The sequence below is a fragment of the Eretmochelys imbricata genome, chromosome 3, assembly GCF_965152235.1.
Source record: "Eretmochelys imbricata isolate rEreImb1 chromosome 3, rEreImb1.hap1, whole genome shotgun sequence".
Taxonomy (NCBI): Eukaryota; Metazoa; Chordata; order Testudines; family Cheloniidae; genus Eretmochelys; species Eretmochelys imbricata.
The window spans coordinates 186,829,456-186,847,446 of NC_135574.1; the positions used below are offsets into that span (position 1 = coordinate 186,829,456).

General features: G+C 42.1%; 1 protein-coding gene across 1 annotated transcript in view; it reads left to right on the forward strand.

Annotated features, from left to right (window-relative positions):
• CFAP36 (cilia and flagella associated protein 36) overlaps nucleotides 1–17,991 on the forward strand; it is a 106,031-nt gene that overhangs the window by 21,739 nt on the left and 66,301 nt on the right. Inside the window, exons 3-5 of the mRNA XM_077812019.1 lie at nucleotides 3,271–3,372; nucleotides 7,169–7,283; nucleotides 10,703–10,790. Of these exons, the coding sequence (XP_077668145.1) occupies nucleotides 3,271–3,372; nucleotides 7,169–7,283; nucleotides 10,703–10,790 (305 nt within the window). The remainder of the gene's footprint in view (nucleotides 1–3,270; nucleotides 3,373–7,168; nucleotides 7,284–10,702; nucleotides 10,791–17,991) is intronic.

Genomic DNA, 17,991 nt, shown 5'->3' on the forward strand with positions numbered 1-17,991 from the left:
CTAAAAAATACCAGACTTTTCAATCTTTTTGGTTTTGGAAGTTTTTGCATAACTCATTATTTTCAGAGCCTGTCTCTGACTTCCTTATTTTTTGAGCTAGGGTGACTAGAACTGAACACAGCATTTCAGGTGAGGGTGAGTTATATAATTTCCAACCATCTTGTTTCACTTTGGTTATGGTAGAGTCCATCTCATCCATATAGGCTCTCTCCAGAAAAGTTTCTCAGTGCCTAATAGATGTAATACTCTACTCTGTACACCATGCATTGGGATTCTGAAATTCCTCCTGTTTAGCTGGACATAAGCCATTTTCGTAATAATCTAAATTGACTTTGCAGGATCTATTTGTGACATCTACTTTTATCAATGGCATAAAAGGTAACATAACCAGAGGTTCCTTCCCCGCATGCTCTAGAAATGTATCTAGATATTTAAAGAGATCTAGCACTTTCAGTCATAGTAAGAAAGACACACAATGCCTCTCCCAAACATCACATATAGCTATTGAGGTTGTGATTGCATGTAAGGAATTGGACATTTAAATAATTAAGAAAACAGTGTTTTCCTTACTCAGTTGTGCACTTGCAAGACTGTTACTCCTGGCAGTTACAGTGGTGCAGAAGTCTATTCATTAGACAAAGGAAATTTACATCAGAATGTGTGCAAGTTTCAGTTGTTTGTAGTTTTGTTTTACTGGCTCTCTTTTCTCCAATCTTAGTAAAGTGATGATTCTTCCCTGATAACTAACCACATGCAAAATTTGAATTTTAAAATTTATTTTTATTTTTGAATATTTGAAAAATATTCAAACAATTTCTTAAAGCAGAGAACAAGTATCTCTCCAAAATACTCATCTCTGCATATTCCCATATTGCCCATACCCTGGCACACAGGCACGGCATAAACTTGTCATACTTTATGGCCTGGGAGTGTATTCCATTCTTCCCACCTCAGCAGAAATTCCATGCTCAAAGCCCATTCTTTCAGTCTTGAAATAGGGACCAGGATTTGGCAGTGTATTAGAAGTTGGCCTATATTTTACTGCCTTCTTGAACCCTGTTCAGGTTATTCTTCTTCAACTACACAGTGTGGTAGTGTCATGTTGATGTCCATTTTTAAGGTCCATTTAATTTTATCCAAGATCTTTTTCTTGAATTTAGCCATTGTGGGGCATGCCCCAAACACACATACATAGAAATCATGATGTAACTGTGTATTCAAATGGTATCAATTCAGATTGTATTCCTTAAGTCCCAGACTTTGAAGTTTCTCCAGAATCCAAACAAAGCATAATGAATAAACATAAAATATATTAGTTTTAGGCATACATTTAAATTATTGTCTTGTAATTTGTTTGGACATTTATATATTTATTTTTTCTTCCAATTTAGAATAAATAAAAATTGTCCATACACAGACCCTGAATGTCCTGTCAGTTGTTTAAAATTAGAAAACCCTAATGCAATACAGTCAGTCCTCCCCTTTTACCAATCAACAACACAATCAAATACTAACATGCCCATGCACTGGTCTGTACCTTAATCCCTCTATGTCTCTTCAGAGGTGAGCTAAAACAAATGGGCCCTACAACATGCCTTGAAAGTTCTTTAGCCTGTACTATTTTGGACAAGGGGTAGGGGGCTTTCTCGAGTCATGAGCCCTTATGCAGAACACTAAGCTAAATCCTCGTCTTATTATATGCGGGTGAAAGGCTAGCATCAGTGCTTCCACTAATTGCAAATGAGGCAGTGTCAAAAGTAAGTTGATCCCAGGCCACTTAGGTCTTTATATGTAAGTACAAACCTTAAAAACTAATCTATTTATGAGCAGGGGGTTGGACTAGATGACCTCCTGAGGTCCCTTCCAACCCTGATATTCTATGATTCTGTGATTCTATTTCATTTATACTTCTCCATATCCTTGTTCTGTATCACATTTTAGATTCAAATATTGTTCTTATCAAGAAACTTTGATACAAAACTGTATCTTTTTTAATGTGTTACCACATTTTCTTCAATTACACTGACTTAGTCTCCAGCTAAAATACTCCTTGCATTCATCGACTTGAGAGTTTGGTATCCACTATTTAGTCAAGATAACAATCAGAATCATGGCTGGAATCTGTGATGTATGCCTTCTATTTTGTTCAACAGCTCTGGTAAAGTCTTCTAATTAACTCACTAATATGAGCATTGAAAACTACTGTGGATTTCTGGAGGGTACTACATACCAGCACGTTTCTGAGATTTTCACTATAACTAATTTTCTTAATAATATTGCAATGACTTTCAAATGAATCAAGATACTGTAAAAAAATAAAAATCACAACAGTAAAATAACGTAATGACAATTAGAATCATAGAATCTCAGGGTTGGAAGAGACCTCAGGAGGTCATCTAGTCCAACCCCCTGCTCAAAGCAGGACGAATCCCCAACTAAATCATCCCAGCCAGGGCTTTGTCAAGCCTGACCTTAAAAACTTCTAAGGAAGGAGATTCCACCACCTCCCTAGGTAACCCATTCCAGTGTTTCACCACCCTCCCAGTGAAAAAGTTTTTTCTAATATCCAACCTAAACCTCCCCCACTGCAACTTGAGACCATTACTCCTTGTTCTGTCATCTGCTACCACTGAGAACGGGCTAGATCCATCCTCTTTGGAACCCCCTTTCAGGTAGTTGAAAGCAGCTATCAAATCCCCCCTCATTCTTCTCTTCCGCAGACTAAACAATCCCAGTTCCTTCAGCCTCTCCTCATAAGTCATGTGCTCCAGCCCCCTAATAATTTTTGTTGCCCTCTGCTGGACGTTTTTCAGTTTTTCCACATCCTTCTTGTAGTGTGGGGCCCAAAACTGGACACAGTACTCCAGATGAGGCCTCACCAATGTCCAATAGAGGGGAACGATCACGTCCCTCCATCTGCTGGCAACGCCCCTACTTACACATCCCAAAATGCCATTGGCCTTCTTGGGAACAAGGGCACACTGTTGACTCATATCCAGCTTCTCGTCCACTGTAACCCCTAGGTCTTTTCTGCAGAACTGCTGCCTAGCCATTCGGTCCCTAGTCTGTAGCAGTGCATGGGATTCTTCCGTCCTAAGTGCAGGACTCTGCACTTGTCCTTCTTGAACCTCATTAGATTTCTTTTGGCCCAGTTCTCTAGTTTGTCTAGTATTAGTATGGTTTGACAGGTGAGTTTAAAAGTTTGGTGACTTATATATCTGTGTGTTGGTGTAAAAATTAGTAGAAGGTAAGACTCATAATTTTTTGTAGGTTGAAAAACTGCTAGAAGGTTATCTTAAGGAAGTTGGAATTAATGAAGAGAACTTTAAAGAAGCGTGTTCATCTCCTCTTGCAAAGTCACATACGTCACAGGTATATTTTCCTTTGTTATGCTGTTATAGTCCACAGTAATGGCTGTATTTTAATAGATAATCTGTAAATTTTCTATTTCTAGTAATATAGCATTACAGGTATGAAATTTTGAAGTCCTTTTTTGCACAAAATTTTTTAATTTTCTAAAATTGGATAATAAATTTACCTATCTGCATTTCAGGTATGAATTGTGGCTAGCAAACTACTTCTACAGTTTTTATTTAGATCAGTGGTGTCACTTGAAGGTCATATATTTGTATGTGGCATGAAAAACTTTTTATCAAAATTTGTTTCCTGTGTTTTTGTATTTTTTTTAATTAAATTTTAAGTTGTATTAACTACACAATACAAGTGAATTAAAGTTAACTATGAAAGGAGTCCAGGAAAGCTGGCTGTATTTTAAAGAAGCCTTATTGAAGGTGCAGGAACAAACCATCCCAATGTGCAGAAAGAATAGCAAATATGGCAGGTGACCAGCTTGGCTTAACAGAGAAATCTTCGTTGAGTTTAAACACAAAAAGGAAGCTTACAAGAAGTGGAAACTTGGACAGATGACCAAGGAGGAGTATAAAGATATTGCTCAAGCATGCAGGGGTGTAATCAGGAAGACCAAAACACAACTGGAGTTGCAGCTACAAAGAGATGTGAAGGGTAACAAGAAGGGTTTCTACAGGTATGTTAGCAACAAGAAAAAGGTCAGGGAAAGTGTGGGACCCTTTCTGAATGGGGGAGGCCACCTAGTGACAGATGATGTGGAAAAAGCTGAAGTACTTTTCAGTACTTCGGATTGGTCCTGCTTTGAGCAGGGGTTTGGACTAGGTGACCTCTTGAGGTCTCTTCCAACCCTAATATTCTATGATTCTATGAAAGGGAAACGAACAAGGACAGTGTGATCCTAATCAATCAGTTTTCTTAAATTTGTTTACAAAATAAGCTACAAAGGAAGATTGACGTGAGCCACAATTCTTGTAATCACTGAAGCTTCAATATAAATATAAAAACATCCAGGTTTTAGAAAAGTTTTGGAATGGATAGCTGGCCAGTTTCTGCCCACAGGATTTTTCATTTGGAGAAAGATTAGCAATCACTCTTGTTGGTTGCTAATTATCTTGGACACAGCGTAGTCCTTCAGGGTTATTTTACGGAGCTGCAAAATCAGATTCTGTGAAAGCTCACCAAATTGTAGCACTTAAGTTAAACTGTAGTGTGGAGGAGCAAATGTTAGACATCTTATTCCTTTTAGCAATCATACCATGATGTGTTGGCTGTCGTTAGAAAGAGGGGGCAGGGGATATATTCCAGGTATTTTCCTTTTTTATAAAAAAAAAAAAGAAAAAAAGGAAGAAGAAGAAAGCTAGTGATTATTTATGGCCTTTCCAGAATCTAGAGTCTAGTCTACATTAGAGAAATTTAAGTGTTAGTTCTTTTGCAAGCACCTTCAGTGCTTGCAATATACCTTTTAACCACACACAAAAGTTGCTACAGAGTAAGTCACACCGCCACTGCATCATGCATCACGTGCTTCTCCACCATTACAGTCATGGCATGGCACTCAGCCAAGTGTAATCTGTGTTTCCGATGTAATTCATAGAATCATAGAATATCAGGGTTGGAAGGGACCTCAGGAGGTCATCTAGTCCAACCCCCAGCTCAAAGCAGGACCAATCCCCAATTAAATCATCCCAGCCAGGGCTTTGTCAAGCCTGACCTTAAAAACTTCTAAGGAAGGAGATTCTACAATCCTCCTACCTACCTTTCAGTAGCAGCGCTAATGACTCAAAGCTCTGTCACCAGCCAAGAAGGAATGGGCATATGGGCTCCGTGTGTTGCCTTCATACCACTCTCCTGTGAGCTTGGGGGAAAAAAAATACTGAAGATAAAATCTTGGTCCCACTAAAGTCACAGGGAGTTTTGTAGTTGACTTCAGTGTGGCCAGGATTTCACCATGAGAATGGAATCCAATTCCCATAAAATGCAGAGCACTATCATAGGCCACTAGACCAACCAGCTTTTAATTTTTATTATTCCTTTTGTCATCCTTAAATATTTTTGTCATGTCTAGAAGAGTTGGATATAACTATTTAAAATATTGATACGTTTGACAGAATTACAGTCTCATTAGGTTCACAATACATATAATAATGTTCAATTAAAAATAATTAAATATATTAGGCTCTGATATTGCAATGAACTATAGATGGGTTACCTTGACATTCATACAGAGTCCCATTGTCTACACTGGGATTCTGTGCTGGTGTAGAGGTCCACCTGCAATGGAATTCATTGAAGTACTGGGGCCTCAATGTTGAATTAAGTCATTTAATATATATTTTATACTTCTGGGGGAATTCTGCACTTCTGCACATGCACATAATTAATGAGCGCCACAGATTTCTAATTTTCTGCACAAAAAAAGTTTCTGCCAAAATGTTGCTGCAGTTCTGCCTTTTGCCCACCAGAGGGCATTGTGGCAAGAGAACAAAGCTGTCAGCTCACAGCCAACTGAGGAAGAGAAAGCCTGCCGCCTTCACAGCGTCTGTCGGGCCAGGTCAGGAGACAGGGGTCATGGGGAGACAGACAGCGTGGGGTGCTGGGTGGGGGGTCAGACAGGGGCTCGTAAGGGCTAGTGGGGGAGGACAGACCGGGGCAGGGGCTGAATGGAAGTGGAGGCATAGGGCCACCGGGGGAGAGAGGTGCGGAGACACATGGCGGGAGTGGTTGCAGAGCTACACAGGGACAGGGGTTGGCTGGTTGAGGGCATAGAGACACATGGGGATGGGGGAAAGGAGACAGGGAGACATAGGGACAGGGATCGGCTGGGTGAGGGCACAGAGACATATGGTGATGGGGGAGAGGGTGCAGAGCTACATAGGGACAGGGGAGTGGCTGGGTGAGGGCACAGACACACATGGGGACGGGGCAGATGTGCCTGATTGAATTGGAGAGGCTAGGAGTCAGCCAGGGTCTGCATGGGGGAAGCTCCCTAACAATCCCTCCCCGCTCCCCAAAAAAACCTGTTTCATACTTTTCCCACCCATGCCTAACAACCCTCCAAGTTCACACCCAGGCTCCTTCCCAGCAATTTACTTCCCTCTCCCTCAGCTCCTCTGTTACCCCTGACTCTCCCAAGCCTTTGCACTACTTCTGAGGGGTGCGGGAAATACGGTTCTGTATTGTAGTTTAAATGAATTATTACTCAGAGTTCTGTATTAATAAGCCTAATAAGAAATCTATTTGTCAAAAAACATTTCCTGAATCTTTTTTTTTGTTGTCTGTATTGTTACAAACATTCTTGCTGACAGGTGTTTTGGAATAAATGACCAAAAATAATTGAAACTGGTGTGATTATATTATGTTATTCTAAAAAATAAAATATGCAGAATTTTGCAAAATTTTAAAATATTGTGCATAGAATTTTTAATTTTTTGCTGCAGAATTTTTAATTTTTTGCTGCAGAATTCCACCAACAGTAATTTTACTATATCGTAGTTTATAAACTGCATTTAAAAAACAGAAAATCAGATATGGCAGTGATGGATTTTAAAAAGAATAAGCTCTTTGTTTTCCATGCTTATGAATCCTTGGATAGTTGCCTGTTGTTTCCAGCGTTCTTGGCATTGTGTCAGCAATAGCTGTTTATTTCAGGGCATAAAAAAAAATTCTAAGTAGACACAACATATAAATGTTGTCTTGCTGTGATAATACAGAGCTTTTCATGTTTGAGCTATTCTGAAATTATCAGTTTTTGATTTCTATAAGATTTTTAATTAATTTACAGATTTTTCCCCCCCCAAAGGCCATTTTGCAACCAGTGTTGGCAGCAGAAGATTTTAGATTATTTAAAGAAATGATGGTACAGAAAAACATTGAAATGCAGTTGCAAGCCATTAGAATCATTCAAGAAAGAAATGGTAAGAAATAATAAATGAGAAATTTCAGTTTTCAGTGCATCTTTTCAGCTGTTTTGTGGATAACTCTATGGTCTACCCATCCATAAACACTTAAGGTCACATCCTGGCCCAAGTGAATTCAATGGCAAAACTTCCATTGATTTCAGCGGGGCCAGGATTTCACCCTGAGTCTACAACTGGTTCTGTCAGCCACAACTAATTGTATTCCTTTTAAAATGTATCTAAAACTTTATCTGAAAGCCTATTAGATTATTTCCATGAAACTTGGATTCAAATTTCAGTTTAAGGATTGTATGATTTAAATGGTGGTATTACAAAAATAACTATAGTTCGGCACTATGTAGTTGTGATCCAAAGTGCAGCAGCTCTCAAGTTGCTGGCTTCTCAGCTCAGTGGAGGACAAGGACTGATGGATGTTCATAGCAACTGATCCGTTTGACACCTAACCTTACCATTGCCCCAAACCTCTACGTATAGCTAGACAAGGAGCTGTATTCTACACTGCGTAGGGTGTGCACACTCAAATCTTCTCACCAGCCCCACTCTCTACCCAGAGGAACCATACCAATTTATTGGTGTCCTAGGCCCTCAGTATGGGGGAATATTTACCTCATTCTGTATAGCAGTTTTGAATATAATGGCTGTACAGTAAGTTTGATGTGTACTTCCATTACTACTCTCTCATTTTCAGGTGCTGCATCTCAAACTGTAGGAGTTAAATATGAGAGTTATTACTTAGTCACTCTATTCATATCTATGACTTGTAATGACTGCATACATATATATGTGCAGTAATTTCAGCATGCTATTGTCTGGAGATTTCGACTCTTGTATTTCATACAGTAAGCTTGAAACTTGCTAAATCTAGAGGTTTTGCAATTTTCCTCTTCCTTTTTGGTCTGTACAACAAAAGTGTGTGTGTGTGTAAATAAAATATATAGTTGTTACAAGTAATAATCTAATGGACATGACTGGGATGTGGGCTCCGACCATTAGACCCAATTGCCAAGGGGGTAGCCAAGCCTGGAGGTTAGAGTGGAGTCAAGGATGAGGACCACGGGACACCCAGGGGTGTAGTCAAGAGCAGAGCTAAGGGTCAGAGCCAGGGACTAGAAGCTGAGTGCCCAAGCCAATGGGTAGGCTGGACACATGCTCAGTTTGGACACATTGTTTCTGTAAGCTGTTTCCTTTTAAAAACCAGCATAAAGGGGCCATGGTGAAACCCAGAATTGGGGCCACAAAGAAGGAAAAAAACCTACAATTTTCTTTTTGAATAATAACAGACTCAAACACATATATAATATACAAGAACATGCACATATATAAAATATACAAGAAATTCCATTAAAACAACATTAAGGTTGCAAAGTCAAGCGCTTAAAAGCTAGGAAATGCCAGAATTAAGGTCTGCGCAACCTTAATTTGGCCCCCTTCTGGGTATGCATTATGATAGTCTTTATATGATCACAAACTGTTTTTTCCACTGGACCCTTTCCTCACTCAGTGCACAGGGTGGAAGGAGCTCACTGAATAGGTAGCTATTAAATATTTATTTTTATCATTATTCATTGTGTGGCCCCATGCCATATTTACTGCACATCATTCAAACTATGTACTGAATACAGAGTTACTAATTTCCTCATGGGCTGTTTTATTCCCCTCATCAACATAATATCTGAGTACCTTTTAGATGAGGGAAAATTACTTACAGTAACTCCTCACTTAATGTCGTCCCGGTTAACGTTGTTTTGTTGTTATGTTGCTGATCAATTAGAGAACATGATCGTTTAATGCTCCCTGATAATGTTGTTTGGCAGCCACCTACTTTGTCCACTGCTTGCAGAAAGAGCCATCATCTCCCCTAAGTTCCCTGTGCGGCAGCCACCCAGCAGGCTATCAATTGCTGGGCAGTTCAGCTGTCCCTCCCCCAACTGCCATGTGCTGCTTCTGCCCTCTGCCTGGGAGCTGCTCCTGGGAGCCTCCTGCTTGCTGTGCGGGGAGGTGGAGGGAAAGATGGGTGCTAATGTCAGGTTATCCCCCTCCCCCCCCCGCCCTCCGCTCCTGTACCTCATCTCCACAGAGCAGGGGGGGACACAACAGGGCTCAGGAAGGAGGGAGCTTGCTGGCAGCAGCTGCTGTCTCAACTTGCTGATCTACTTAAAAAGTCAATGTACTTAAAGGGGCAATGCGTGTCTGTCTCTCTCACTCACACACAAGTCTGGTCTACACTGTGGGGGAGATCTATCTAAATTATGCAACTTCAGCTACGTGAATAACTTAGATCTATTCCCCCCCCAGTGAATAATGTAGCTGAAGTCGACATACTTAGATCTACTTGCCACAGTGTCTTCACTGTGGTAAGTCGACTGCTGACGTTCCCCTGTCAACTCCGCGTGTGCCTCGCGCTCTGGTGGAGTACTGGAGTTGATGGGAGAGGGCTTGGCAACTGATTTATCTCGTCTTCACTTCTCTGTCTCTCTCTCACACACACACCATGTGTGTCTGTCTCTCTCTGCCATGCTGTGTCTCCTCCCTCCATTCATGCTGCCTTGTAGAGTGTGAGGCTACATTAACAACAATATGTTAACCCATGAGGGCTCAGCCGTGTGCTAGTTCATCATTTAGCAGCAAGGTATTCCCTGGGAAATATCCCACCCTCTTTCACCCTGACTCCACCACCTCAACCAAGCTTCACAATCATCATTGCTGTGTACAGTATTAAATTGTTTGTTTAAAACTTATACTGTGTGTGTGTGTAGTCTTTTGTGTGGTGAAAAAAAATTCCCTGGAACCTACCCTCCTCCCCCTATTTACATTAATTCTTATGGGGAAATTGGATTCGCTTAACATTGTTTCGCTTAAAGTAGCATTTTTCAGGAACATAACTACAACGTTAAGCAAGGAGTTACTGTACCTGTAATTGTGCTTCTCTCAAGATCTTTCTGATATGATTCCCATTCATCCACCAATCTTCTTCCTTCAGAGTTTGGGGTTTGGTCTTTTTGTGCTGGTTTTTTTTTCTACTGTAATAGTTCTTAGTCTATGAGAAAATTTTTCACTTGGATAGGCTTGTCACTTGGGAGCTTCGGAACTGGTTGGAATGGTTGTTGAGGCAGCAGTATTTATAGCCTGTGGGAAATGGCACAGAATAATGGAGAGCCTGGCTCATCCTCTACCAGCTACATCTGTCCTTGGGGACCAGTCCTTTAGAGCTTTGAGAGTTCTGCCAATCTCATACTGGGAAGTTAATACCCAAAAGTTTAGAATCTTTTTGGAAACATATCTTCTGAGATGCAGAATTACAGTTAAGTGATATCCCCCTACTGTTCTCTCTCTGGTTGAAGAATGCATGCAAAGTGGAGTAAGAATCCATTTTATTTAGAGCAATACATGCATTTTTGCTGTGTTTTTTTTTATAGGTGTGCTACCTGACTGTTTGACAGATGGTTCTGATGTGTTCACTGAAATTGAACAACAAGAAATGAAAATACTCAGAGAGGTTCTTAGGTAACAAGAAGTGGTCTCCTACTTAATATTGATGGAAGTAGATATACATGGATATTCTGCTGCATTTTACTTGGGTGTTTCCTTCATTTTCTAGGTGGCATAAATATTCTTCTTCAACATGTGTCAGTGTGGATCCTACTATAAGTGTACATGTGTGCAAGCTTGGAATCTTTTGTACAACCATGTCCAGCATGCCTCCTTGTGCTCCCATAAATAGGCATACAGGGTAAAGTGTCCCCAATCCTCCCTTATTTCCTGTTTACCACCTCTGGCAGTGAGAGACAACCTGGACTGTATCTGACCTGCTTCTGAATTTCAGAACTCTTCTCCAGTGAAGAAACTCTTCTTCCCTTTGTTTTATTAATTTCTTCATTTGATTTTTTGTTGTGTGTTTCCATTCCAAAAAAGAAAGAAGAAAGCAGTTAGGCAAGACAGAAGAGAGATTTCCCCCTCCATACAGCTGGGTGAGATGCTTCGCGCCCGCCACTGGCTAAGGTGGAATCAAAGTCCACTGAATTTAAGCCTTGTTCTTCCTGCTATTAGGTTATACCCATCATCAACGAACACAGCAGATGTCTGTTCTGTCTTGGGGAAGCACACATCCCCAACAAGTGTGACTGCTGCTCCTTTTCATCCTATACCCTGAAATCTTGAGATGTGAATTTCAAACTGTACCTCTTGGAGCAATTCATGAAGGTAGCTTTAGATCCAGGAGTGGAGACATCCTTCATACAGGAACTGAGGAGATTGTCTTTGGTGAGTACCCTGGCTACTGGGCACCTGTCATAAGTATAAAGGGAAGGGTAAACACCTTTAAATCCCTCCTGGCCAGAGGAAAACCTCTTTCACCTGTAAAGGGTTAAGAAACTAAGACAATCTCGCTGGCACCTGACCGAAATGACCAATGAGGAGACAAGATATTTTCAAAGCTCGGGGGGGTGGGGGGGGGAACACTGTCTGTGTTGCTTTTGCCGGGACCAGAGCAGGAATGCAGGTCAGAACTCCTGTAAAAAGTCAGTAAGCAATCTAGTTAGATATACATTAGATTCTGTTTAGTTTAAATGGCTGATAAAATAAGTTATGCTGAATGGAATGTATATTCCTGTTTTTGTGTCTTTTTGTAACTTAAGGTTTTGCCTAGAGGGATTCTCTATGTTTTGAATCTGATTACCCTGTAAGGTATTTACCATCCTGATTTTACAGAGGTGATGCTTTTACTTTTTCTTTAATTAAAATTCTTCTTTTAAGAACCTGATTGTTTTTTTTCATTGTTCTTAAGATCCAAGGGTTTGGGTCTGTGTTCACCTATGCAAATTATTGACGATTTTTATCAAGCCTTCCCAAGGAAAGGGGATGTAGGGCTTGGGGGGATTTTAGGGGGAAAGAAGTTTTCAGGTGGGCTCTTTCCCTGTTATATTTGTTAGACGCTTGGTGGTGGCAGCAATAAAGTCCAGGGACAAAAGGTAAAATAGTTTGTACGTTGGGGAAGTTTTAACCTAAGCTGGTAAAAATAAGCTTAGGGGGTCTTTCATGCAGATCCCCACATCTGTACCCTAGAGTTCAGAGTGGGGAAGGAACCTTGACAGCACCACATCCATGGTTCTAGCAAGGAAGGGAAAATAAAAAGGTGCCCAAACCATCAGCATTGGCACTCCCCAAACTGACCACATCTAGCTTGGCACCAAAGGCCTTGGTGTGGACTGTGTCAGCTTGGACTGTTTCAGCACCAACTCCAAGATAAAGAAACCCAGCTTCACCCTCTGCAGTGAAAAGGTTCCCCCCTGTCAAATTCAAATGCAGCTCTGAGCAGATAACATATCTGTCCCTCAGAGAGGACTCTAGACCAGGAAAGAAGCCCTCAAAATAATAAGCATCAATGAAATACAGTGCCAGGAGATTGGCAGTGACTAAGCACATGGGTGGTAGGCCCACTGGTATCGACTTCCACATTGAGCCCCAGAGCCAGAACCATTCCTGGTCCCAAGATATGTCTTTGACCAGCCCCCCTTGCAGCTCCTCTCACTAGTGAACACAACACACACATCAGCCCTGGAACCGCTACCATCAGAGCTGGAACCACATGCATTGGCAGTACCATCCCTAGATAGTTACCTCTCCTCCCCATGAAGGGGCCATTCCTTCTTCCCTTACTTGAGTAGGGTACCAGTGCCTGAAAGACAAGATTGAAAATACCAGCAAAGGTACCCTGAAGGTATGTAGTACCGAGTTTCAGTACAGAACCGGCAACCAATGGGCCCTCCTTGGTCAGGCCAGTACCAATATAACCCACCACCAAAGTTGTGCTGGCTGTACTGGGGTCTGTCCTCTCAGATTTTGGAATGGGATCTCTTCTAATGTCTTGGCAAAGAGGAGATTTTCGCCACCATTGGCATCTCTGGCAAGAGTACCCTCACTAGAACTGGAGGGATATCCAAGGGTGGAAGAACTAGCAAGAGACACACTCCAACTGTCCTCCCCACTGAAGAGATCTGATCTGATGAAGCAGTCACTGTGGCCCCAACACCGACCATCAGTGACTTCAGGGCATTTCAGAAGGTATCATCGAGGATAGTGGATACAAGGGACTTTGAAACAAAGGTGATTCAAGTTGTTTGACATCCTTAGTGCCTTCAAGAATTGCTCTCCTGATCAATGAGAGAACCCAAAATACAGCAAAGTGTGGGTGGCACACCCTGGCCTTGCTTCCCTTGACTTCAGAGCAGGTGAAAAAACAGTAACAGGGTCCACCCAAAGGCTTTGAGTGATTCTACACACATTCAACACCAGGTTTGCTCATTGTCTCCATCATTCAGGAGAAAAGCAGATCAAACAAAGAAACTCCCAAAGACAAGGACCCCAAGAAGCTGGACATTTTCAGCCTAAAGGCCTACTGCTCAGCACATCCCACCAGTTTCACATCATGATCTATCATGTACTGTTCACGAAATACAGCTTCCTGATGTGGGAGAGGGTGATCCCCTTCCTGTCTTGACTCCCACAAGATGGCAGGGAGAACCTGAACAACATAATCAAAGAGAACCAAATGGTAGCTAGAACTGCGCTACCAGGGGCAGTACTTGAATCTGATACAGTCATTCACTTGATGGCCACGGCACTCACCATGCGCTGTGTCTTCTGGCTTTAGGTGTCCGGGATACCAAGAGAAGTCCAAGCCATAACTGGGGACTTACCCATTGAAGGTATGGATCTATTTAGTACAAGAACAGATGAAGTGTGGCATTCCCTCAGAGATTCCAAGGCAGCTCTCAGACCCCTGGGCATTTACACTCTGGGACCGTATCATGAACCTTTCTACCCCCGAGGCAGAGAATGCTATTGTTCTGTCACAGTCGCCAGCCCAAGTATTCACCTAGAAAGCAACACTGATACTTGTGGAATTGCCTGTTGTTTTCCTCCTCCATCTTGCACCAGCCTCCCTTCCAGGGACAGCAGGTTTGATTAAATGGTCAAGAGCCATACCAAGACCACTCCACAGCTTATACTTGAAAATTACTCACCGCTGCACCATTCAGTTGACTTCCTCACTCCCTACTTGCCTCTCTTCCCTATCCCTTTTCAGGAGCCCTTCTCATGAAAGCCTTTTACAAACAGAAGGGGCTTTGTTGCTAGAGCTGGTTGAAATTCAGAATTTCTGCTTTACAGGAAATTTTGACATTTTGAAATTTGATTTCAGTCTAAATAGGACTAAAACCAAATTTTGTAAAAATTTCTCATGAACCAGGGGTTTTGACATTTTTCATTTTGGAAACACAGCAAGATAGTGTTTGCAACAGGAAATTTGCTCTCTGATCCACAGCAGCTACTCAGTGAAATTGACACTCATGCTGAATTGTCATTCATTCATGACCCTGTCACCATTGAGAACATTTGTCACAGATGCATCTGATACAGGGTAGCCCACTTGAACCACCTGCAAATTCAAGGGACCTTCACTTGAAAGATAGGAAACTATATATAAACATCTTAGAGTTCATCAAACTGGCATGCATGGTATTAATCCTGGTCCTGCAAACCTTTGTGCAGATACTGACAGACAATATGTCCACTATCCACCAAATAAACAAGCAAAGAGGAGCATGCTCTTCTGCCCTGTGCAAAGAAGCGATCATTTTAGGGGGCAGCGTAACTCCAGTGGCCCTGCACATTCCAGGAAACAGCAATGGCCTGGCTGGCTTCCTAAACAGACAGTCCATCACCAGTCACAGGTGGTCACTACTGAAATCCATCGTTGACTTAGTATTTTGCTAATGGGGCAATCTGCTGATTGTCCTGTTCACTACCTAGTACAATTCCAAGTGACTGAACTTCTGTTCCAGAGGAAGCATGACCCTTGGATCTTCACCAGACCTCTGACTTCTACAGTGGAACCAAATTCTCCTTCACGCTTTCCCACTGTTCCCTAGGATGATTGCCAAAGCAAGATGAGACGAGGTGAAACTCATTTTCATAGCCCCCTACTGGTTAAGGCAATTCTGACTGACCACCTATGGATGTCTGTATGACCAGAACACCTGATCTACTGTCTCAGGATTAGGGCCAACTATTTCTCCCAGCCTCTAAAATGTTGCAACTGACATCCTGAATGTTGGCTGACTGAGTGCCATGGAAAAGGACTGCTCTTCACTTGTTTGGGAGATCCTGGCTCAGGAGCAGGAAATTGTCTACAAGGAACATCCTCTTCTAAGTGGACTAGATTCTTTATGTGGGTGGCCCAATTTGGCCTGGAGTCTGGACCACTTGCTTCAGTTAAAGCATTCTGGATTTTCTTTCAGTTTGATCAGGTCCATCTGGTGGCAGTATTAGCATATCCACTAATACAGTTGCTGTCAATCTCATCTGATGGTATCCAAGGTCTTTTAAGGACTTCATGCATATTTACTAACGGATCAAGGACCCTGCTCCAGCATGGGATCTCAGTGCTATTCTTCTTTGGTTTATGGAGCCTGCCTTTGAGCCCATCTCAGAGTGCTTCATCCACCATCTTATCTTCAGAATGGTATTCCTGGTCACCATCAGTGCAACAAGAAGGGTCAGCAACCTCCAAGTGCTCATGGTAGAACCCCCATGTACTTTGTTTCACAGAGAGAAAGTGGTTTTGAGATTTCATACAAAACTCCTCCACAAGATGGTTTTGGAATTCCATTTGTATCAACTTGTGTGTACTTTTTTTTCCCCAAAAGCACATTCTGTGTAATGGGAGAAGAAGCTCCGCACCTTGGACAATTCCAGGGCTCTTTGATACTATACTGATAGGACGAAATCTTCAGAATGCCACCATGTCTATTTGTGGTTATAACTGGCCAGTCCAGAAGTCAAGACATTTCTTCTCAAGTACTTTCAAAGTGGATAATGCATTATATCTCAGTGTGCTACCAGCTGACTGATAGAACCATAGAACCACAAAGGTAGAAGGGACCGCAAGGGTCATCTGATTTAACCCCCTGCAAAGATGTAGGATTTGTTGTGTCTAAACCATCTGAGACAGATGGCTATCCAGCCTCCTTTTGAAAACCTCCAGTGAAGAAGCTTCCACAACCTCCCGAGGCAGTTTGTTCCATTGCCCAGTTAAGAAGTTTTACCTGAGATTTAATTTAAATCTGCTATATTTTCTCTGTCTTTTTATGGCAGTGTTTCAAGTATTTGAAGACTGCTATCATGTCGTCCCTTAATTTCCTCTTACCCAAACTAAACATACCCAGTTCCTTCAGCCTTTGCTCACAAGACTTGCATTCTATTCTTCTGATCAGCTTTGTCGCTTGCCTTTGGATCCTTTCCAGTTTCTCTACATCCTTTCTATACAGCGGTGACCAAAATTGGACACAATACTCCAGCTGAGACCTAACGAGTGCTGAGTAGAGCGGTACTGTCACCTACAGAATCATAGAACCCGACGATTAGAAGATGCATCTTTCCTACTGTCAGGGTTCCTTCCCCACTCTGAACTTTAGAGTACAGATGTGGGGACCTGCATGAAAGACCCCCTAAGCTTATTCTTACCAGCTTAGGTTAAAAACTTCCCCAAGGTACAAACTTTGCCTTGTCCTTGAACCGTATGCTGCCACCACCAAGCGTTTCAAACAAAGAACAGGGAAAGAGACCACTTGGAGACGTCTTCCCCCAAAATATCCCCCCAAGCCCTACACCCCCTTTCCTGGGGAAGGCTTGATAAGAATCCTCACCAATTGGTACAGGTGAACAGAGACCCAAACCCTTGAATCTTAAGAACAATGAAAAGTCAATCAGGTTCTTAAAAGAAGAATTTTAATTAAAGAAAAGGTAAAAGAATCACCTCTGTAAAATCAGGATGGTAAATACCTTACAGGGTAATCAGATTCAAAACATAGAGAATCCCTCTAGGCAAAACCTTAAGTTACAAAAAGACACAAAAACAGGAATATACATTCCATCCAGCACAGCTTATTTTACCAGCCATTAAACAAAAGGAAATCTAACACATGTTCTAGCTACATTACTTACTAACTTAACAGGAGTTGTAAGGCCGCATTCCTGATCTGTTCCTGGCAAAAGCATCACACAGACAGATCCTTTGTTCCTCCCCCTCCAGCTTTGAAAGTATCTTGTCCCCTCATTGGTCATTTTGGGTCAGTTGCCAGCGAGGGTACCTTAGCTTCTTAACCCTTTACAGGTGAAAGGGTTTTGCCTCTGGCCAGGAGGGATTTTATAGCACTGTATACAGAAAGGTGGTTACCCTTCCCTTTATATTTGACACCTGCCAACTATTAAAGCTCTTTCCACCAGAGATCAAGTGGCATCCACAGGCTTCCATAACATAAGAATATCCAAAATCTTTATAGCTGCTTGTGACAGGGTATACAGGCCCTACCCTGGAGATGAAGGGGTTAAGGCAGCACTCTTGGCAGTGGAAGCCACACCCCCTCACCCCTGCTGGGCATGCTCCAACTGCTGCTGCAGTATAAAAGGGAGCAACCCAGCTCAGTCAGGGCTGACAGCTGAGGAGGAAGGATGCATCTCATCAGCTCCAGCTAAGGAGCAGCAGGAATCCTGGACCACAGGAGCCAGAGGTGCCGAGCCTCAGACTGACACCCAAGCATTGGTGGATGCCCCAGGGAAGTTGCTGTTGCTGGGAGCAGTGCACCCTGTGGAGACCAGAGACACTGACACTCAGACCATGGATGAGAGGAATCATGATAGCAAGTAG